General features: G+C 38.6%; 1 protein-coding gene across 1 annotated transcript in view; it reads right to left on the bottom strand.

Moving 5' to 3' along the window:
* Nucleotides 1-24258, bottom strand: part of Hdac2 (histone deacetylase 2) — a 35969-nt gene that overhangs the window by 6162 nt on the left and 5549 nt on the right. Inside the window, exons 2-8 of the mRNA XM_038339418.2 lie at nt 12269-12381; nt 8483-8600; nt 6725-6799; nt 5337-5475; nt 2956-3097; nt 1734-1826; nt 1551-1659 (exon numbers count right to left, since the gene is read on the bottom strand). Of these exons, the coding sequence (XP_038195346.1) occupies nt 1551-1659; nt 1734-1826; nt 2956-3097; nt 5337-5475; nt 6725-6799; nt 8483-8600; nt 12269-12381 (789 nt within the window). The remainder of the gene's footprint in view (nt 1-1550; nt 1660-1733; nt 1827-2955; nt 3098-5336; nt 5476-6724; nt 6800-8482; nt 8601-12268; nt 12382-24258) is intronic.

Here is a 24258-nt window from a genome sequence, read left to right as displayed (position 1 = left end):
AGAGTATAAGTCCCTAGCACCAAGAAAGAAGGGTACATCAGATTGGTCACTTCAGGAAACTCATATCTGCTTTGACACTAGACAGCTTTCATAACACTTGAGAGGCAACATCATGACAGTGCTGTTAACTGAACGCTGAACTACCAAGAAAGCGAGCAACTAATTTTGTGTCGCCCAACTCAATACAAAGTAGAGTAACAGACCATACCGCATTCCTAAGACTGGTCTGCATCGTGCAAGCCTAAGTAGTCGTTAGTATCTAGATTTAGTTATGTTAAAAGTTCTATTTTAGAATTATTTTTATCTTATAAGAGAATTCAAAACAAGATGTCTTCATTTAAAGTTACTTGCTACCTCAAAATTCACATGGAAAAAAAGATGCTCCCGTAATATAAACAATGTGCATGGTAAGTAATTTTTAATCCAAACATTAACTACGAAGGCTTATTCTTTAAAAATATTTATTCTAAGCCAGGCATGGGTGGCATATGCCTCTAATTCCAGCACTTGGGAGGCAGAGGCCCACGGATCTCTGAGTTCAAGGCCAGCATGGTCTATAAAGAAAGAAAATTCCAGTACAGCCAGAGCTACACAACGAAACCCTGTCTTGAAAAACAAGAACAAATAAAAAAGTGTTCTACCATAATGTGAGGTAACAACAAAGCGGGAAATGGAGGGCACACTGATCAGGGAGATGCAGTAAACAGAAGCAGAGAGCTCCATGCCCACTAGACCCGTGAGGACACTTAGTCCAAACAGGAGATCAGAAGACCATTCTTAGGTCAGCGACAGCACTCGATATAGCTGAGCATAATATGTTTAGAAATTCAGTTCAGAAATGAGCAAAGAGAAAACTAAGCAAGCAAGCAAACAAAACCTCAGCAAAAAGATGACTTGTACAAGTAGGGAAAACTGCTAAGCTAAAAACCCTGTGCTGTTGAGCAATGACCACCCAGCCCCATTCCATCTAAGAGCAGATCTGGGAAGGGTGCATGCAAATTAGAAAAAAATCCTGGCCTCTGTAACCGCAAATAATTTAATCAGATAACAAAGATAAACAGATAATAATTTAGTCAGACACAAAGACAGGTTCCCTAGAAAAACTGATATAAGTGATCATTGACTGCTGCTACTCCTGCCCCAGTCAGGATGGCAACAAACTAGTCACGGATAAATGCATAATTATACATAAATATGGTAACATGGAAAGTACTTGCTGGGAAACAAGACTAACTAACCAGTCAGCCACATACCCCACCCCCAGAAAAGAAAAAAAAATCCATGAAAACACAAGTACAAAGTTTCACATCAAGTTGGCAAGCAAAAGATAACAAAAGAAAATTTTTCTCATTATGTACCGTGTATGTACAATGCCCGGTACAGTGGGAATCAGGACTGCTAGATCCCCTGGAACTGGAATTACATTTGTTTATGAGTCACCATGTGGGAGCTGGGAATTGAACCCAGGTCCTCTGCAAAAGGAACAAGTGTGTTCTTAACCATCTCTCCAGCAATTAACAATGAGAACTTTCACGGGAAGTAGTGCTCACCTTTGACAGTGAGATTGAAGCAGCCAAGCCTGTCACCAGACAGAGAGTCTGCACCACACTGCAGCACCACAGCACTGGGCTGGTACATCTCCATCACTTTTGAGATTATCTAGCACAAAATAAGACACATTAGTATCTCAGGATATTTTACAACTCCACTTTATTTCTGAAAGCAGTACTTACAGGCTTAAAAATCTGTCCATATGACTCGTCATCTATACCATCTCTCATGGGAAAATTGACAGCATAGTATTTTCCTTTTCCAGCACCAATATCCTATAACACAAAAATGTATCTTAAGAGACTATTTCATAACAAAAGTCTGTCATTTTTTAAATGATTAGAAGACCAAGTAACACACAATTTTGAAAAGGAAATAATAAAAAATAAACAAGTACATATTCCAGTGTTTGTAGAAGTACTTACTAAGCTCTAAGTCAAATTTTAAAGAAGAAATTTAACAGTAGCATACAGTTAATATAAACAAAACCCAAGCCTTGAGGGTTGGGCTGGTGAAAGGACTGAGCAGGTGAGGCTGAGTTAGACTCCTTGAGTTTCATCTCCAGGACCCACCCGCTAGGCAGGAGCGAAGTGCCTCTTGCATGGCATCCTTTAACATGGCACACTCATTGTCCCTCCCCCACACAAAAATAAATAAAAAGTTCTAACGAACCTCAATCTGATTAGGCATGAAACAATTTTACAAGATGTAAATAGAGACCCCACTTATTTCATCATTCCCGAACTGAGAGAAGTCCTATGACCCAGAACCACTGGTAGGGACTCCAGAGTCAACACCTCCAACTGTCTGGCAGCCACCACACCCACAGAACCACTGTGAGTACATGGAGTTCTGTGACCACAACCCCAGGCAGGGACCCCAAATCAGTCTTCTGGAAACACCACCTACACACCCTGGGACCATGTGATCCTGTGTGCCCTTGATCCTGGATAAAGACCCTGTCTGGCCTTCCCCAATCCACCACCACTGAAGACAGTGTGATATCCTGCACCTCACTCCTATTCCTACTGTGACGGCAGTCCTTGCTACCCAAGGACAACCTGCAGAACCTGGAGAGACCGCAGAACTTATTCAGATTGGCACTCATGCCTAGCTGACTTGAAACCGTTTCCTACACTCCATTCCTACATAAATGAAGTGGTCAAAACTAAACACCACACACCATTCAGCTGGCCCACAACCTGACAAATCCTAACAGTGAACAATGACCCAAACAATTGCTAAACTAATCAAGGCCACATATCTATACCAAGAAAGCCCAGATGCCCAGATCCCATCACAAATATGGTAACAAAGAAACCAAACAAAACCAAGACAACAGGGCTCCTCCATAACTTAGCAACCTCCTAAGTTCATCTCAAATTCGGACAGATTTGGTCTTACCCTCAGGTCTCCTGTTCCGGGAAAGTATTCCCCATACTTATGGAATGAAACCGTCATCACGCGATCTGTTGTATAAAAAGCTTCCTCAACACCGTCACCATGATGGATGTCTATATCAATATACAAGACTCTCTGATGATACCTGGAAGTAAAGCAGAAGGAAGCTGGGATTCAAGAACTTGTTCTTGATCTTACAATGCGCAACCCTTATTCTCGCTGCCAATCTAAGAAGGAATCCAGATTTTTGGGCAACCAAGAAAATCTAGGACTTTCTGAGGCCTACCCTCTTCTATACACATTAAAGACAGCTATATATTTCTATATATTCACATCCAAAGATTATGCCAACTGCTACATTAGAAAATTTCAGCATTGCTAGGCGTGTGGTGCACACCTTTACTCTTGTACTGGGAAGGTGAATCTCTGAGTTCTAGGCCAGCCTGGTCTATAGAGCAAGTTTCCAGGACAGCCAGGGCTACACAGATAAACCAAAACTAAAACCAAGAAAAGGAAAGATGGGGACTGCAGACAGCTCACTGGCTGGAAGCACTGGTTGCTCTTCCAGACAACCCCGGCTCAGTGCCCATCACCCACGTGGCAGTTCACAACCGTCTGTAACTATAGTTCCAGGGCATCTGAACCCTCACACAGACATATATGTAGATATAACATCAATGAACAGAAAATAAAGAGTAAATCATTAAAACAAAATTTCATCATTATAAAACAATTCTTGGCAATTGTGGTTTAAGTAATGCAGTTACTCTTTTTTATTTCGTTAAAGAGTTTTGAATTGAGTGGAATTTTACATCGTTTCCTTTTCCTTTCTGGTTTTTTGATGGTTGTGCTCTCATCCCGGCTGACCTCACACCCAGCTGCCTGTGAAGTGCTGGAAGTGTGTGCTGTGTCTCCATTCCTCCCCAGTTTCCAATGTCTCATCATGCCAATACCACTCCCCAGTTCTCAAAGGCTCAAAAATAAAATCAAACTAAGAATATTTTATAACATGTAACACTCTAATTTCCACCTCTATAAAAACGTTTTAGTAAAGCATGATTGCTACTTATTTGTACACTATCTATGGTATCATCAAGAGCTAGTAAGTACGAGCACTCACAAGTACTCTCATTACTTCACTGACACTCTGGACACTACAGATTAGTCACAGCATCTCAAATTCACGTCTGGAGAATGACATGGCATTAGTTCCATGCCCACATCAAAGTGCCACTAGAAAAGACTTGGTGTTAAAAAAAAAAAAAGAAAAGCCACTGTTGTAGAAAGTAGGTCTAGTGGTTAGAACAATATCAACAAACAATTTAAATTAAAAAAAAAAAAAAAGAGCACTGGTTGCTCTTCCAGAGGATCCAGGTTCAATTCCCAGCATCCATAAGACAGCTCACAACTGTCTGTAACTACAGTTCCTGAGGATCTATTGGCCTTTTCTGGCCTCTGTGGGTACTGACATATATACAGTCAAAGCACCAATAAACATAAAATATAAATAAATCTCAAAAAGTTAAATTCACTATTTAAAGTAGTAAAATGATTGTCTTGTCACTGCAGGTGATTCAGAACAGTTTATTTATTATCCAAAGTGTGGAGGCCCAAAATGTGAGCCTAATTTCCACCTTGTCAAATGGTCAGAGTCTGGAGGTTGACAAGCATAGCTGCAGGTCCCAACTCAGGATGTGACAGGATGTGACCGCTTGGTTCTTCAGACATTAGTAAAGCCCCATTCAATCCTGATAAATGGTCAAGACATGCAAACATACTTCTTCCCCTTCTTTTGTAACTATGAGGTCACCTGGGAAGGTTGGCCTTCAGTATACTTGATCTAGAGTAGTTTCTCGCTACCTAGACAACAGAATGTTAAGGATGATCTAGTCTCAGAGTGATAAAGTGACTGTGTGAATTACCCTTTGTATCATGTTAATTAAATCATTTTTTGCCCCCCCCCCCCCATTTACGTTGAGTATAAAAGCTGTGGAAAAATAAACATGGGTGTTTTCAGTCACTGGAATCCCAATACTTTCTATGGTTTCTGTCCTGTTAATTTTTTATGCATCTTTACATTGTTTACTTATATTTCTAAAATTCCCATGCCTCTATCCTGGCAAGAAATATTTTGGTCAAGGCAGGTCCTCGACAGCAAAGAAGCCATGGCTAGGCTAAAATACAATGTAAGCTGACACCCATTATGTTCTCAAAGCACAGAAAACCAACACTAAGAAAATTGCTATTTTCTCATACCTCTGCAGTGTCTTATGATGAGTCCATATTGATTCAGCATTAATCTATTATAATTTATTTGATATTCTTTAAAATAATTTATTTTAATTAAGAGATTTGATCACAGGGAAAGTTATGAATGTACTTACTTTAGTAATTCGAGTATGGCAAGCACAATGTCATTAACATAGCAGAATCCGGATGCTTCGGACTTTTTAGCATGATGTAATCCTCCTGCCCAGTTGACAGCCATATCAGTTTGTTGTCGGTTTAACTTCACAGCCCCAGCTAGGAAGTAGAAACATGTTATAGTATTTATAAAATAATTTACACAAAATCTTTTTAAGTGTAATGTGCCATGTGTAAGCAAAAAATGTTGACATTGAAAACCTAGGGTTTATAACTTAGAATTATACATTCCCATAGATTAACTATTTTCCTACAGTTTATCTAATTAAATGGCAGTATACATGGAAAGTTGTAGTAAAAATGGCAGAAAAAGTCTCTAAGCAAATACAACTTAAAAACTGTTTTCTTGATTGTTAAACAGAGGAATTTTAAAGTCTTATTTGTTAAGCACAGGGGGTTAAAAGACAATTACATGTGCTATTTTGAACCTGAAATGCCTCCCCAGTGTTGCAGAGTATTTAATTATGGAAAGTTGTGCTCTGTTTGTATAACTATGTAAAGATAAGATGCATTTGTTTAACTATATAAAGATGTGTCGCTGTTTTACCTTGTCTGCCTAAGGCAGCTGATTGGTCTAATAAGAAAGTAAACGGTTAATAGCTAGGCAGTAGAGGAATAATAGGTGGGGCTGGAGGGCAGAAAGAATAAGTAGGAGGAATAACTACAGGGAGACTCCTGGGGCTAGTTAGCCAGACAAGGAGGAGGCAAGAAAGAAGAGAATGAAAGAAAGGTAAAAAGCCCTGAGGCAAAATGTAAAGAAATAGAAACAAGTTCAATTGAAAGAGTTAGTGGGATAAGCCTAAGTTAAGACAAGGATTCATAATTAAGTCTCCATGTCTTTATTTGGGAGCCCAAAGAAAATCTGAACCATACCCCAGCACCACATGAAACATTCAGTCACCTTTGTGGTGTCACGGGAAGGTGAGGGAAGAGGTGAGATCTGGCTTTGGCTCACTGAAGGTCTCCATTCAGCAGCTGTGAGTTGTTTTACGTTTGTTACACCAATGGAGGATGGGATAGCAATACTGTAACAGTGTATGCCTGTAATCCCAGTGCTCGCCAGGCTAAGGCAGGAGGAACTCCACAGACTCAAAGCAAGCCGGTACACTGCAGTGACTGTCTCACAAGGTAAACAACAAATCTATCACGGTTAAGTCGTCATGATAGCGCATGTCTGTAACCTCACTGTTCAGGAGGAAGCTGCCTGAGGACTATGAATTTGAGGTCTACCAGGGTGGCACAGCCTAGCAAACTTACAACCATTAAAATGTCTGCTTTAGACAAAACTACAAAGACACCACAGCGCCCTCCAGATCACGTTTAAACCTCAGTGACTCAGGACACTTACCAACTGAACCACCGGTGGAAAGCTGACAAAATTCAAAGAGTCCATCAAATACTGGACAGTCTTCTCCAACGTTAACTGTGGAAGACGAATTTCATTAAGTTCAACCCATTATGCAAATGACTGAAGCTTTTTCTTAAAAACTATTAAAAATTTTTTTTGTTTCAGGCAGGTATAGAACATACCCCTTTCATGGTAATAATATAAAATTTGCAATTTGAAAATATAATTCATATTTTAGTCAAGATAATTAAATTGTCTGTGGAATACCATTATTAAACCTTTTTTAAAAAACTGCTTTTATTGAGCTATATATTTTTTTCCACTCCCTTCCCTTCCTCTCCCCCAACACTAAATCTTATCAAGATACCTGTGAAGTATCTCTGCCCAATCAAGAAACAACAACAACAACAAAATCAAAAGCCTATACACAATAAAACAGGCATAAATCTGGTTTTCTCCTTAAATGACAGCAAGTTAGTCACAATTTAAAAAATCAAGTGGCTTCAATTTTTTCTAAGTCATCTTTAGAACTCCTTAGAAACACTGAGTATCCCTAAGTTTGAAATGTATTTTTAGTATAAAAAATTAAAATATTTTATTTTTTTTTCTGCAGCTAACATTGACTTCAGAAGATAAACAGTTTCATGGAACAAAGATACAGAAGAAAGGGTACTTAAGACAAGAGAATAACTCATATAGATACGTAAGTCACACTATCGTGACATGCTTGGTTCCTTTCGAGCTGAAATGAAAACAACAAAAACCCTGTAGATGAGTAATATCTGTTCTATTACAGCTCTGATTCAATCAAATGGGATAGTCTGTTGTAGAGAAACATTTCAAGTTCTATGAACCTAGGAAATTCTTAGCAACTAAACTAAATCTAAAATCTAATCTTCGCTGAAGTACATCATAAAAAGTCCATTTCTCATTGAGGAAACTAATTCCAGTACTAAGCATCAAAAGATAGCATTCCAAACATTTTAGGATATTCTGCAATGTTTCTTCAATTCACTATAGTTTCTAATAATAAAATCTCTAAGCCATAAGAAAGAACATGTAGGAGATTACTTGACTAACCATCCACCAAAGGAGAAACGGTCTTCATGTTACAGTGCATACAAATAGCAGACAAACTGCAGGCATGTGACCACTGAAGTATATGGGAGGCAGAGGCAGGTGGACCTCTGTGAGTTTGAGGCCAGCCTAGTTTGCATTAGTAAGATTCAGGACAGCCAGACTTAGAAAGGGAGACCCTGTCTTAAAACCTTAAAAAACAAACAACAACAACAACAAAAGGATGAAGTAAGTATATTTTTCTTTTTTGTAAGACAGTGTGCTCTGACCAATCCCAAAGTTATTATGGGAACAAAATAAAAAGTAAAAGACTAAGCTGACATTCAAAAAAGTTTGTTTTCTAAAGCAACATTAATATTGGTCCAATGATCTTCTGAATTAAAAATCATATTAATATTTTAAACTAATAGAAAAAAATACCTAATCAGGCAACTCTACACTTAAGTCACTGAAAAGATTTATTCTAGGATGGGCAGTGGTGGTGCACACCTTTAATCCCAGAAAATGGGAGGCAGAGGCAGGTGGAGCTTTGAGTTCAAGATCAGCTTGCACTACAGAGCAAGATCCTGGACAGTAAGGGCTACAAAGAAAAACCCTTTCTCACAACACAAAATAACAACAACAACAACAAGAAGATTCATTTACATTCAGCACTATTAAAATATGTCATTTACAACGTACATCTCTGCATCTGCTTGCTATACTCAGACATGTTGTCTGGTCTTATTGATCGTAGAAATTTGATATACTCATCACTGTGGTATTTTGTCATTTCTTCAGCAGTGGCTTTATGGGGCCTCTGAAAAGAAAAACACCAAGATATTGGAATTATTAGTTATTAAAACAGAATTCTCAAGCGAGATGTATGAGTGCCCACAATCAGTCTGTTCAAATGACTTAGATCCACCTGAGTGACATTAGTTACGAAGGCAATCCAAACTCATACATTTGTCTTCCAGGACGAAGTTAGCCCCTCTGAAAGCTAAACCCACTCCTGCTTGGTAGAAAAGTTCACATGTTCAGACTCTCACCTCCACCCCACCCTATTGCTCTCTAGCTACTGATTGTCATCAATGTTTGCTTGGATCAGCTTAAGATCTACTTTGACCTTGCATTTATTCTAATTTTCATTCTGAAGAGCTCAATTTCACTTATGACATACTTCTTCCACAGGACTTCCCACATCTCTAAATTATCTGTACCTAAAGAAATGATTCCTATAGCACTGTTTAGGACTGTTGTAACCAGAAACTGCGTGTTCATTTCCTGGCTACCCAGACCCAAATAGTCACACAGAAACTATATTAATCACAACACTGTTTGGCCAATGTCTCAGGCATATTTCTAATTAGCTCTTCCATCTTAAATTGACCCATTTCTATTATCTTATATTTTAGCACGAGGCTTGTTGTTTGTTACCTCTTGCTTCTTGGGAAGCTATATGGTGTCTGCCTCCTTTGGCAGCCATGTGACGTCTCCTTGACTCCACCTACGCTATCTCTTCCAGACTGGCTTTACTCGGCGAAGTCATTGGCCAAAACAGCTTTATTCGTTATTATTATTATTATTCATCAACCAATACATTTACAGAAGGACATCCCACATCATCTTCTCTTTTCTGTCTAATTAAAAAGGAAGGTTTTAACTTTAACATAATAAAATTACATGTACAAAACAGCTATCAAGCAAGAATTATAAAATATTTAGTCGTAACATTTACATTTGGCAAATTAAGAAAAATACTCTATCATCTATTTTATCTTTGTGAGTCCAAAGTTTTATATCTAATTTATCCTTTATCATAACTAAGGAAAATTATAACTCTGTCTTCAACTCTTCAAAGACTCCAGAAGGATATAATATTACCTAAGTAAACAGGAAGTACATTGTAAGCAACTTCCAAAACTCTAGAATTGACAGAGACATCTCACTGCCTGGACAGTCACCCAAAGTTCTTCTGTACCATTGGGGGATCCACCTTCAGCCTACAGGCCCATAATATCTGGCAGACTTTTCCATGAAGCAGAAAATTTGAAAGGCCATTTTGCCTATATTATCAGTTTCTCCGTCATGTTCTTCTGTGTCCTGCAGAATGTCTGGCAGTTTCTTCTGGTAGGAACCCTAAAAGACCATCCTGTCTTTTGGAAAGTTTAGCAGTCACTTTTCTGTGGGTTCTGCATGTCCAATTCATACAGTATACCATCAAGCAGTCCAGGCAAGTATAGTTTCTTGCCCAAATGGCTAGCCTTGTCACAATGAAGGCAAATTCCATAACGAGTTTCTTCAATGCACATCAACCTCTCTGAAGTAATTGGTGCTGGCAGAAGCAGATATGTCTCATGGTAAAGGTTCTGGGCATCTTTCTCCTTCTTCAGCTACATGGTGTCTCCTAGACTGCCTACTCTCTCTATATATCTCTGTTCGGATTTCCCACCTCCTTCAGCAAATCCTATCAGCATGTGCCACCACAACCAGAGCACAGAATAGGTGGAGTCAAGGATATGCCACACAGCTGCCAAAGGAGGCAGATGCCATATATAGTTGCCCAAGAAGCAGGAGGTAACCATGAGCCTTGTGGTAAAATATAATAGAAATGGGTTAATTTAAGATATAAGAGCTAGCTAGAAATATGCCTGAGAAATCAGCCCAATGGTGTTATAATTAATATAGTTTCAGTGTTATTATTTCCATCTGGGTGGCAGGGAAACTAACGAGCAGTATCCGGTTACAAAATGGTGCCCACCATCTAGCATGGCTCCACCTAAGAACTAAAAAAGCTTAAGAAAAAAAGGGGGGCCTTCTAGACCCACAAAAATGGGAGCCAAGTGCAGCTTCTTGGTAGCTGTATTTTTTTCAGATAGGCTCTGTTTGCTGGCAAGCAGAGATACCACTCCTTTAAGAGAAGGCTTCCTGATGCAATATTAGCAGCAAAACCTGCAGCTTCTTTAAGAAATGGCAGCTTCCTGGTTCATGCTTGCCTCACGAAATCTGGCTCTTTTGTGTCCTACACTTAAATGTGGTTTTGTGAGCCTTGTGCCATTACCTGCTTAATGGCGACATAGACCTGCTATGTCCCTGGAACTGGGGAGGTAAAGCATGGCTAGCAGAGAAGGTGAACAAACCTTCGCCATGTTGGACCGAGTGGAGCTAACTACGGAGTTGGCCCTAGCTATGCCTGCTTATCATAAGAAGAAAAAAAGCACTCCTGGTCAGAAAATGATTACAGATACATAATAAAAACAGGTTCAGATGAAAAAAAACCTCTAAATGGGTCACAGTGTTGGATAAATGTACATGGGCTTATGAGAGAAAGGAAAAAGTACAGAAAGTCATAGATTAAAGTCGTAAAGATAATTAAATATTAAAAAGTAATAAAGTAAAAAAAAGCCACATAAAGATGGAAAATACTGGCTTATGTATATTATTGTGCTTTCTTTGAATTTTTTGACTGTGAATGAGCTAAGTACAAACAGACATTTCATTGCATGGGACTGCTAAGCTAAACCAACACACACATACACATATGTTTTAAAAGTATCTTGACTTCAAAATTTGAGTCTAAGGGTATATTACTTTGGAAAAGAGGTTTTGCTTTTGTTTCCATAGAAGATGAGAACCTATGGATTCCTTCCAGGCTAATGTGGTTTGATGGAACAAGACTGGCTGAAAGGTTTTAGCTTACAGACTTATTAACTGTTTCAAATCTTCTTCTCCTTGAGTAGTTAAGCATCATCCTTTCTTACACTTTTTATATACACCCCTGCCCTGATTGTGCAAATTCATATGGTGGCTATGGATCTTACATTATTTTTATTTACCTGGCTATCATTAACAGCATTTTCATATATATATGTGTGTGTATGTGTGTGTGTTTTATAATTATATCTTTATATATTACATATATCATATATATATGTATATATGATAAACAAATTAAGATTAATTTTCTATAAATCTTGCAGTAGTCCAGATCAATTCTTTCTTTTTAAAATTACATTGTATTTATTCATTTTTGGAGGTATGTGTTTCATTGCACCCATGTGGATCTAAAGACAACTTGAAGGAATTAGATCTCTCCTTCTACTGCGAGAGTTCTGGCGACTGAACTCAGGTCATCAGGCTTAGTGGTAAGTGCCTTTCTTTATCTATTAAGTTATCTCACCAACATCAGGTCAATTCTTTTTAGCAGGACAGGCAACACAATAATATTGTCACCAAAATATTTGGTATATTGTGCAAAGCTACTCTTCAGAAACACGGCCCAAGACCAGGGTGGGCTGAGGTGGTGGTTTGAGATGATCAAGGAGGGAAGAGACTATTACTCCTATGTAGATTCTCTCTGATGAATAAAACCCAAAGAGCTGTCTTCTCTCAGATCTTTTCATTTACTAAATGCATCTCCCACAGTAGTTTAAGAAGCAGCTTTCAAATACAAGTTTAGAGAAACAGTGCCAAAGGAGTACTTACATATATTTCCATCTTTCGGTATAAACCATAATTTAGCAGCAAGTTATGAGTCATCCGGATTCTATGAGGTTTCATGGGATGACCCTGGCCATAATAATAATTTCCAATATCACCTAAAAGACAAAAGATGGCCATTAGACAACACAGACATTTATGTTTGTATCACTTAAAGAGTTGTTAAAAACTAGATTATTTGGGCTGGAGAAATGGCTTAGTTGTTAAGAGCACTGGTTGCTCTTCCAGAGGTCCAGAGTTTAATTCCCAAAAAACCACATTCTGGCTTACAATCATCCATAATGGGATTTGATGCCGCCTTCTGCCATGCAGACATGCCGGAAGACAGAACACTCACATACATAGTAAATAAATCTTTTTAAAAAATCCCTTAAAAATTAGATTACTTTTGTAACATTCAAATTTTACTAGAAACCTAATATATTATGCAGATCTTATACATGCCGAGGACTCGATTTCTTTGTAGAGGAAGAAAAAATTTTTCTGGCTGTTAGTTTTCCAATTTTAAAGTGAAACCCATTTTTAGTGGATTTTTTTTTTCGTTGTTTATTTTATAAATTTAGATACATAAAATATATTTCTTCAAGTTTGGGGTATATTTAATTTGTTCAGCTAGTCTTGTTCTTGGATGACTTTCTGGTACCCCAGAAATCTCTTACAGTTGAGTTGGTGTTATGGGAGGGCTTAAATGTTCAGTGTCTATTAGGGGAGATTGGCAACTGAAATTTAGGGTCTAAAGGAATTTTTGCTATGCTACAACATATTCATGGCATTTTCAGGGTAGTTAACAGTTTTGTCATCACGACTAGACAGTTGTAGCTTGGTCTGTTAAAGTGTCTTAGATCCCAATGTCTTAAAGTAAAACATAAAATAATGTTAAAATCTAGTCTTCATCAACAAAATACTTTAAGGTAAGGTTGTACTTACCTTATCATAAAATATTGACAATGAGAAAATGAAAAGACTTAGAAAAAAATTCTTTTTAAGGTAAGGGATTCCGTTTTAAAAATGTGTTTATTTATTTCTTTCTATTTTATGCATCTGAGTGTCTACCTGCATGTACATAAGTAGACCACATACATGCCTGGCACCTATGGAGGTCAGAAGGTGTCAGATCCCTGGAACTGGAGTTACAATGGCTATAAGCCACCATATGTGTGCTGGGAACAGGACCTTGGGTCCTCAGCAGGTACCTCCAGTGTTCTTAACTGATAAGCCATATCTTCAGGCCTATAAGGGATACTTCCTAACAACAGCAGTAACAAGCAGGAAATGAGAAATTATCAGTAATATTAGAGTTACATAAAATATTCAAACACTTGTTAGGACAGTTGAATTGATTTTAGCATCCTGCAAATATGACTGTTTCAACACCAGTTTATACACTGAAAGCTAGACCCCAAACCTCTCATAGCTGCCCCTAAAACAACAGAGCTTAAGCTCAGAGTAGGGGTGTACATCCAGTACTTGGGAGGATCTCTCTAAGTTCAAGGCCAACCTGATCTATCTACACACAGGATTTCAAGCCAGCCAGAGTCACATGGTAAGAACCTTTCTCAAAAACAAAACAACCCCCTTCAGAAATTTCCCTAATGATACTGTTCCATTTATACAATGGAAATCAAAGATTATGATGTTTCATACTATCTAGTTGACAATCATCCAGGAAACATTTGCTTTTTTTCCCCCTTAAGACAAAATTCTAGCCATATATCCCAGGCAGCCATTGAATTCATGATCCGATTTAGAGACCACAGACTTTTGTCATGACCCCCAGCTGAACATTCATTTTGTAAATCCTAACATTATGATTGAATTTGTTGGTATAGTACCTCCAATTTATTTAATTTCATTTTCAACACAAGCGATCTTCTGTAGACTATTTACAAATACAGGGTCAGTTAGAATGTACACTGTGAAGATGTGTCTTTGCAAAGGAACCTTCTGGTTGTTTTAATAAAGAGCTAAATGTCTAGTAGCTAGGCAGGAGGTATAAGCAGGACTTCAAGGCCCAGAGAGGACTCTCAGAAAGAGAGACAGAGAAACCAGTCAGACATGGAGAAGAAACAGGAGGTGCAAGATCAAAGGGCGGTAACCGTCACATGGTAGGTAGAACACAGATTAATAACATGGGTTAAGTTATAAGAGCTAGTGGGACAACCCTAAGCCAAAGCTGGGCTTTCATAATTTACAGTAACTCTCCACATTTATTTACTTATCATTTGGGAGCTGGCTGGCAGAACAGAGACTCTATTTGCATGGCACACAATATGGGGCTCAATATGCAAATACAGGGTCTGAGAAAGTTAGAAAAGAGTTCTGACAAGGAGTGAGGTGTGGATTCCTAGTCCTAGTCAGGCAGATTGACGCTTGGCGGCATACAGACATGCCTGCGGGCTGAAGCCAGTCACCAGTGCTATGTGCTGAGCTGAGCTGCACAGATGCTGACATGGCAGTTTAAGATTTGTCTGTCACACGTGGTCAGAGAACACTGTAGGTGCTTGAAAACCTCTAAAAAGGTATACTACATTTAAAAATGTGCTTAGATACTGAAGAAAATGGCCGTAGACAGTCATAGGAAAACATAGTTTAAAAATAATAAAGTCTTTAAAGACAGAGTACATAGTATTTTTTAAAAAGCCGAATAAAGATAAGAAATACACAAGGCATCTGGATCCTGTATGATACTTTGTTGACTTTGAAGCTTTGAATGCTAACGAACAGGGAAGGACGACTGCCGAGATCCACACTGGGCTGTGGAAGGGACTGCTGAATTAAATCAGCCTACCTAGTTTAGAGATGTCTTGGCTTCAAAGTGGAGTCCAACCATGTGTTACGCTGGGAGAGAGGTTATGCTTTTGTTTCCACAGGAAATGAAAAGCTATGGATTCCTTCAAAGTTAACAGAGATTAGATTTGACCAGAGGAGACGCCCTGAGGATCTTGGCTGCAGACAATAGGGGAAAAAAGCCAAGAAAGACTACAAGACAGGTGATGTACAAGCTGATCTCTCGACATGGAAACAGCTCTGAGACTGGATGAGATATGATAAATCTTGCTGGCTTGAGAATCCTCATGACTAATATTATTGCATGCCAGCCTTTCATATGACATGTAACACACATTTATATTATAGCTTGGTTATACAGTCCAAATGAACTTAAAAAGTTGAGAGATGCCTTTTACTTGCTCAAACATAAGACACAGAATCAACTTAACTGACTTGTGTATACTGTACATTCCATACTTGTGTTAATGCAGATTTATATGCTACCTTTAAAAAGTTTATATGTTATAAATAAAACAGACCAGATACCAATAAAAGTAAGTAGCCCAGATGATCCAGGCTCTCAGCATGTCTCTGTTGCAGTTTCCTCAAAATCTTACAAAATGCTACAAAATCTTTCAAGAACTTTAAAGCTACTATCTGAGATGGTCCAGTCTCACTGAATATCCAGCCCAGAATTCAGACAAACCTTGCACTTTACCTCACAAGACCAGAAAACAGCTAGCTCTCCAAGGACTTGACCATTATCCCAATTTTCTCAGAGTCTCCTAAAAATGCCTTTGCCACCAGACAACACGATGTTCACACTCTCAAGAAGTAGGGTCTTTGGTTTTTGGTCTTATAATGGGTTATGGATGTTTGTCAATATTTAGTGGGGTTGGTTACAAGTTATCATTGGTCATGGTCAGAAAAAACTGAACAAAGGAGATTAGATTCAGGGATCTCTTTCTGAAGGAAAAATGAAGGCATATAGCACAGAAACGATGAGATAAAAGGGTGGACTGCTGAGTCTAGTTTTGAACAACCACAGTCTAAAACATTTTACATTGAGCATAAATTTTTATATACTGATACAAAATTAAGGTTATTTTTGCCATACAGTATATATGGTTTTACTCTTGTCTAAGGTATTATACCCATACAGCCAATTAAAAATGTAATATATAATTAAGAAATACAGGTTAGTAGCTAGTCATCTATAATAATTAAACATGTAGTCGTATTAGGTATGTTTTCAAGATTAAATAGAGATATAATTTAGATAAGTGGTTTTCAAATACTCAGAAACCTACAGAATATAGCATTTAAGATGTTTTAACAACCTAAGGTTTTTCACGAGAGTGAGACACATCTGCTCCTGGAAGCAGTAATTTACTTCAAAAAATGATGATGGGCATAAAATAACCTCCATATGGAGTTCACTTTTGCTGTGGCAAAGCTAGCCACTGGGTAAGAAACTGCTCTTGCCTAGATTGCTGACAGTATGCTCTCCAAATTGAATGAATAGTACACAAAAGAAGGCAACTGCTAAACTTTGCCAAGAAACGGTAGGACAGCCCCTCCTGATTCATAGAAAAGTCTGCCAGACATTCTAGGCCTGTAGGTCAAAGACGGTTATCCTGATGTTACAGAGGAACCTTGAGAGACTGTCCAGGCAGCCAGCTGCTTCCGTTATTTCTACAGTTTTGAAAGCTGTTTGTTTTATACTTCCGGTTTAATCGGGTAATATTATATCCTTCTTGGGTCTTTGATGGGTTGAAGACGAGCTATAGTTACCGTTTTCCTCGTTACCAAATTCAGAAAAGAAACTTACATAAGAGATGCAAAATTTATAACACTGAGAAACATAAAAGCTTAAAGCTGTTTATCTAATGATGGAGGAGGGTTTTCTATCAATCTGTTGATTTCATTGGTTAATTAATAAAGAAAACTGCTTGGCCTGATAGGTTAGAACATAAGTGGGTGGAGTAGACAGAACAGAATACTGGGAAGAAGGGAAGTGAGTCAGATGCAATGAAGCTCCGACCCAAGATGGATGTAGGCTAGAATCTTCCCAGTAAGCCACCCCTCGTGGTGCTACACACATTACTAAATATGGATTAATCAAAATGTGACAGTTAGCCAGTAAGAGGCTGAAGCTAATGGGCCAAGCAGTGTTTAAAAGAATACAGTTTCTGTGTAATTATTTTGGGTAAAGCTAGCCAGGTGGTAGGACACAGCCCGCCGTTCCATCAACAGATTGGTGCTCCAAGGTGATGAACTAAATCCACTTAAAAACCTGAAAAAGCTTAAAAAAAGGAGAGAAAGGGAGAGAGATAGATAGACAGACAGACGAGAGAGAGAGAGAGAGAGAGAGAGAGAGAGAGAGAGAGAGAGAGAGAGAGAGAGAGAAAGAGAGATTAACACAGCTTTTTGCTGTTTGCTAGGACGTGCCATAGAGAGATTTCCTGTTTCGGCAATAGCGGCAGAGAAAAAGCTGAGTCATTTTAAAACGCGGCTTCCTGGGGCTGTGCCGCCAGTGCAAACTCTGGCTTTAAAGCATTTCAATGGCTTTTATGGGACTGGATGCTTGTGTGCCCGCTTGGGATCAGAAAGAAAGTACTCTGAGACCATGCCAATGGCTCACTGCTCCCTGCCTACACCTGGGCAGATGGAGGAATCAGGCTTAGGTGAGCAGGAGAGCATGGAGAATTTCTGCCACCACACAGAGAGATGTTTCCAGGCTGCCCGGTGCTCTGCGCATCAGATTTGGCTGTAACTTGGATGAAAAGAGTTTCTGTGCTGCACGCTCAGTCTCAGAATTAAACTGCTGAGTGCAGCTCCAATGTGGACTGCTGTGTGCCTGGAACTGTGTGCGGCTCAGGGGCACCAAACGACTGAGAAAGGAGAAGCTCGGGCAGCTCTGCTCCGCCACGTTGAACTGTGTTGATCTCAGGGAAGATCTATTGTAATTACCATAATAACAGTGCAGTTAAGGTTTAGACTGGGCAGGACACAGGCGGTACTGTATTACCTCTACATGGTACGACTTAAGTTTTTAAGAAGTGCTTAGCATTTTAAGAAGTGCTCCTGGATAGTAAAAAAATTACAGATGCACAATAGTACAGATTCAGAAATAAAAGATCTTTAAATGAGTTACACTGTTGGATGAATGTACGTATGCTTGAGAGAGAGAAAAAAATATAGAAAATAAAGTTAATGTCTTTAAAAAAGGGTAAAGTCTTTAAAGAAACAAAATACAGATAGTTATAGATTAAAAGAAATAAAGAAAAATAAGCCACGTAAAAATGGAAAACTCTCAGAGAGTCTGGATTCTGTGTATTATTATGTTTTCTTTGAATTTTTTGACTGTAAAGGGGCTAAGTACTGAGAGACATTTCATTAATGGGCTGCCAAGCTAAACCAGAATGGATATTATAAGGGTATGACTTCAGAATTTGGATCTAAGTATATGATGGTTTGGAGAGGGTCTTCTTTTGTTTTCACAGAGGATGAGACCCTGTGGATTGCTTCTATCCCAATATGGTAAGATAGACCACACCCTCCTGAAAGGTTGCTGTGAACACCCTCAAAAAATTACTTCACTCAACTGCCGACTAAGATGACCCTGGCACACAGGTTACACCATAAAAGACCTAAATAACAGTGCCACCATTCAGCAGGAAGCAGTTTGGAGAGAAATAACTGTGCCCACATTCCCAAATATTGTTTATAAATGTTCTTTTAAATTTAAAGGGGGATATGATATAGATATGAATTTACATTGATATGGATTTTAAGGTAAATTTTTTGTATATGTATTTCTGATATTGATTATGGTATTGTGATTGTGTAGTTCATTTTAAAATGTAATGTATAATTAGGAAATATAGGTTGCTAATGGATAATCATTGATAATAGTCAAGCTTGTAGTCATGTTAGATTTTCCAGATTTATAGAGATATATTTCAGTTAGATAAGCATTCTTCATATCTTTCAAAGACTGCAGAACATGGTATTTAAGATGTTTTAATAACTTAGGGCTTTTCATGACAATGAGACATGTCTGCTCCTGGTAGCACCAATCTACTTCAAGAGGAAGATGGGCATCGAAGAGGCTCCTTATGGATTTTGATAGCCATTTGGGAAAGAAATTGCTCTTGCCTGGACTGTTGCATAAACTGGACACAAAGAACCCACAGAGAGAGGACTGCTGAACTTGCCTAAAGGTGAGATGGTCTTTCGGGGTTCCTGATTCATGAAAGAGTCTGAGAGACATTCTGCAGGACACAGCAGAAAGTGACTGAACTGTCTTTGGAATTTCCTGCTTCATGGAAATGTCTGCTAGACACTATGGGCCTGAAGGCTGAAGATGGATGCCCCAACGGTACAAAGGAACTTTGGATGCCTGTACAGGCAGCGAGATGTCTCTGTCATTTCTAGAGTTTTGGAAGTTACTTATTTCTTGTTTACTTAGGTAATATTATATCCTTCTGGAGTCTTTGATGGAGTTGAAGAATATATAGATAATTATTGTTTTCCTTAGTTATGATAAAAGATAAAATAGATATAAATATTATAACTAATTCTTGCTTGATAACTGTTTTGTTATATGTAATTTTACCATGTTAAAATGAAAGCCTTTCTTTTTTGTTTAAACAGAAAAAGGAGAAATGATGGAGGAGGGTCTTCTATCAATCTGTTGATTTCATTGGTTAATTAATAAAGAAAACTGCTTGGCTTGATAGGTTAGAACATAAGTGGGTGGAGTAGACAGAACAGAATGCTGGGAAGAAGGGAAGTGAGTCAGATGCAATGAAGCTCCGAGCCAAGATGGATGTAGGCTAGAATCTTCCCAGTAAGCCACCCCTCGTGGTGCTACACACATTACTAAATATGGATTAATCAAAATGTGACAGTTAGCCAGTAAGAGGCTGAAGCTAATGGGCCAAGCAGTGTTTAAATGAATACAGTTTCCGTGTAATTATTTTGGGTAAAGATGGCCAGGTGGTAGGACACAGCCCGCCGTTCCATCAACAATCTAAGTGTTTTATGGTCTAAAAAGATATTTTTAGGATGGTAATATGAGTTATGACAGAAAATGGTTTAGATATAAAACTTTGAACTCACTAAGATAGGGTAGAGAATACAGTATTTTCTCCAAATTTGCCAAACACATATGGACTAAACATTTTGAATATAATTCTGACCTGATAATTGTTCTTATTATCTATAGTTTTAAATTAAGAGTTAAAACATTTCCTTTTCATTTAGACAAAAAAGGGGGGGGGGAATAATCTTTATACACACTGTAACTATGTGTCTTTGTCAAGGTGCCTTCTGATTGGTTTAATAAAGAGTTAAATGTCCAAAAAGTAGGCAGAGGGTATAGCTGGCACAGAGAGGATTCTGGGAAGAGAGGCAGAGAAGCCAGACAGACAGAGAGAAAACAAGAGGTGCAAAATGAAATAAAGGTAAAAGCCATGTAGTAAAACATAGATTAATAAAAACATGGGTTAATTTAATATAGAAGAGCTAGTAGGACAAGCCTAAGCTAAGGCTGAGTTTTTATAATTAACAGTAAGTTTCTGTGTCATTATTTGTGAGCTAGATTGCAGGACAGAGAAATATGTTACATATTTTTATTATTTAAAACAATTTTAAATTTAAAAATATTTTGAATATATCTTTCCCTCTGCAAAGTCCTTCCAGATCCTTTCCCTATCCAACCAACGTTAAATCCTAGTGTTTGGAGGAAAAAAGTGATATAAAGAACATTCATCTACTACTTTATAATAGTATTTTTGTCTTTTCAACTCGTGGATGTGCTACTATTCTATAATTGTGAAGTAGCATCCAAAAATGTTAGGTGACAAAGTTACACAACTAGCTGATAGGCGCCACATTCAGATACAGAGAGGACAGATCAGATATGGAGAGGACTAAATTGAATACTCTTTTGTCTTGTCTCCAGCCGAGCAATGACGGGGGTCACAAGAAAGTCAGAACCAGGGCTAGTAAGAAAAGAATATAGTATAAATGTTTTTAATCAAAGCATGATCTTTGTTACTTACAGAATATGAACAAAATAAATGACCTACCTAATTTATGAAAGTAACTTGTAACTACAAGAGCCTCAAATTTATATTACTATACATAGAGCTTTCAACAAACTTCTATCATAATTTTGAGGGCTTATTCTCACTAGGAATATTCACTCAGCCTAAAGACATATACTTCCAAGTGCAGTCAAACCACAGATGATGATTATTTTTTTTTTTTCAGAATCCCTCCTAGGCTTAGGATCAGAGGTGGAACCCTCCTCCACTATACGCAGGCCTTTGGTTTAGCTCCTCAGCACAGAAGGGAAGAGGAGAGAAGGAGCAGATAAAGGGGAAATATAAGGGAGATATAGGGAGGAGGCTCTATAAGTAGGTAGTGGAAGGGAGAAAAAGAGCAAAGGAGGAGGAGGATAAAATAACACTAAAGATGTCTCAAGAAGCCAAAAGTAATCATATTATCAGCTTAAAATACCTAGAATCAACATAAGTCAGTGTATAAATATACAAATGCCCCCTCCAGAGTCATTAGCCATCAAAATCCCCACTACTAGGCATGAACAGCCCTCTTTTAAGTTATTGGTCAGGGTTGACCAAGAGATTCCCAAAACTTTATAGGGTATTGGCCTTGGTTGTCCCCTAGAAGTGGAAGGTATCTGCTTATTGCTGAAGACACCATGCATTTCAGAAGATGGGCCCAGAGGCCCCTAAGCTAGACCTGATCTGAAAGCCTCCTCTAGGTCTACCCTTTGTGTTCCAGAAAGGAGTTCTGCAAGCTTCCAAGGAAGGAAGCACCCAACAGTCCCACCCAGCTCTGACACCTATGAATCCCAATAACAACCATCATGGCATCATTAGTGCGCTAGTGGCATGCATACCTTTGCAGTAACCAACAGCTTTCTAATTAAAGGTAAGACAAATTCAGCAAGAGGGAAATCATGCCTCATACTGAAAACCTAGCCAACTCCACAGGGAATAGAACTTACAATTGCCATTTTACTAAACCAGCACCATCCCTATCTACATTCTACATATTTGTTCTTACACATTACAGAAAACTAAAACCAACTGAAAATGCAGAGTTGAGGAGCCCAGCACAAACTGGTAGGACTACAACATAACCCCTGCACTTAAGGCTCAGGGATCACTGGGGAAGAGGGAGCAGAAAGACTGGAAGAGCCAGAGGAACAGGGAGTCTGCTGTGAGACTGTCTCCCAGCCACATCAGAAGCTACACCCATAAAGTCTCACCAGTGTGGCTGCCTAAACATGACTTAAATAAGGAAACTAATAGACATGTTAATGTAGATCAGAGAATGCTCACAAGGCCTCAAGACCAGACAAAGAACTACAGGCAACTAAGTAATGAGGGCAGGAAAAATAGTCTTCCCCAGGGAAGTGCAGACCAATTGGTTATCCAGTATCAAATGGTCAACCCTGAAAACATCTACAAGTAACATTATACAGGCTGAACAGGTTGTATTTATGTATTTAGTAGTGTGTGTGTGTAACAACAATTAAAGAAAACAGAGGTCATGAATTTGAAAGACAGTAGTGGGGGACTATACAGGAAAGTCTGGAGGGAGAAGGGGGAAAAAGAAAATGAAGCAATCACATTTATAACCTCAAAAAAAAAAAAAAGAATCATTTTGTGGGCATGACAGCTCATGCCTTTAACAACAACATTCCAGTGGCAGAGGATACATAATTCTTAGAAAAGTGAGGGGAAGGAAGAATAATTTCTAACTTGTCCTGCTCAGTATCAATTTTGTATATGGCTATCCTGTAGAATTTACTTCTTAAAGACCTGCTCCTTTCTTTTTAAGAAAATGTTAACTGAACTGATCCTTTAAAAAATGTATTTAATGTCTATGGGTGTTTATCTGTGCCCAGTGCCTGTGGAGAGCAGAAGGCATCAGATCCCCAGGTACTGGAGTTAAAGACTGACGTGAGCCACCAAGTGGGTGCTGGAAATTTGATGTGGGAGAGTCTTCTGTTTGTGTTGATTTCATTCATTAATAAAGAAACTGCCTTGGCCCATTTAATAGGCCAGCCCTTAGGTGGGTGGAGTAGACAGAAACAGGAAGAAGGAAGTGAGGTAGATGGCTCAGACAATTGCCCTGCCTCTCCTCTCTGAGACAGACGCAATGAAGCTCTGGCCCAAGATGGACGTATGCTAGAATCTTCCCGGTAAGGCACCACTTTGTGGTGCTACACAGATTATTAGATATGGGTTAATCAAGAGTAAGAGGCTGAAACTAATGGGCCAGACAGTGTTTAAATGAATACAGTTTGTGTGTTGTTATTTCAGGGCATAAGCTAGTCAGGTGGCTGGGAGCCGGGCGGGATGGTGGGATGAAAACCAGGCCTGCCCGCACCTCCTCACTACAGGAATTGAACCCAGGTCCTCTAAAAGAGCAGCAGTTCCCTAAACTGCTGAGCCACCCAGCCCCCTTCTCATTTCTTAATTTATAGACCTATATGGTCTCTGTCAGTTAGATAATTTGGGCATATTTAAATGTTATCCCTTTTTTTTTGTTCAAATACTTAAATACATTTTTACCAATCAAGAATATCCAGGAAAACTCAACTCAAGATAAAAATACATAATGTACTAAAACTGGGGCAACATTCTATAATCAAATGTATTTCTGAAGCAAAAATATGTAACTATCACAGTAAGTGGAGTAAAGATAATAAATGGAATTATATTAATTCAGGATAAACTTGTACTTTTCAGATCATTTTAATTTCAGGACAGAAATGTATTTCACCCCTGCACACAGATAAGCTGTCAAAAATAATCAAGAAAAAAACAAATAAAAAGACTACTATGTACTTTTTGTCAGCCACACAGCACTGGTCCTGTAAAAGGCTCTAACACAGCTGGCCCTCTGCTGGAAAACATCCCGGCCTTGGGTTTTCACAATACTGCTTTCCTTCAGTTCCTTCCCTAAGCACACTTCCTCCAATACCCTTCCAAGTTCGTCCATTTAACAAGAGCTGGCTACTGGTCAGGCAGGCACGAAGTGAGGTGCCCAAGTACTCCAGGGATGGTGTTCTGTCCTGTACCTTTTCTCAGAAATGGCTCTTGGTGCTGTGTCTCTCCATATTATCTCCTTCAACACCTCAATGATTTATGAGCTTGTCC

Source organism: Arvicola amphibius, chromosome 8 (assembly GCF_903992535.2).
Source record: "Arvicola amphibius chromosome 8, mArvAmp1.2, whole genome shotgun sequence".
Taxonomy (NCBI): Eukaryota; Metazoa; Chordata; class Mammalia; order Rodentia; family Cricetidae; genus Arvicola; species Arvicola amphibius.
Note: the sequence above shows the minus strand (reverse complement) of the source record. Positions and strands in the feature narration are given on the sequence as shown.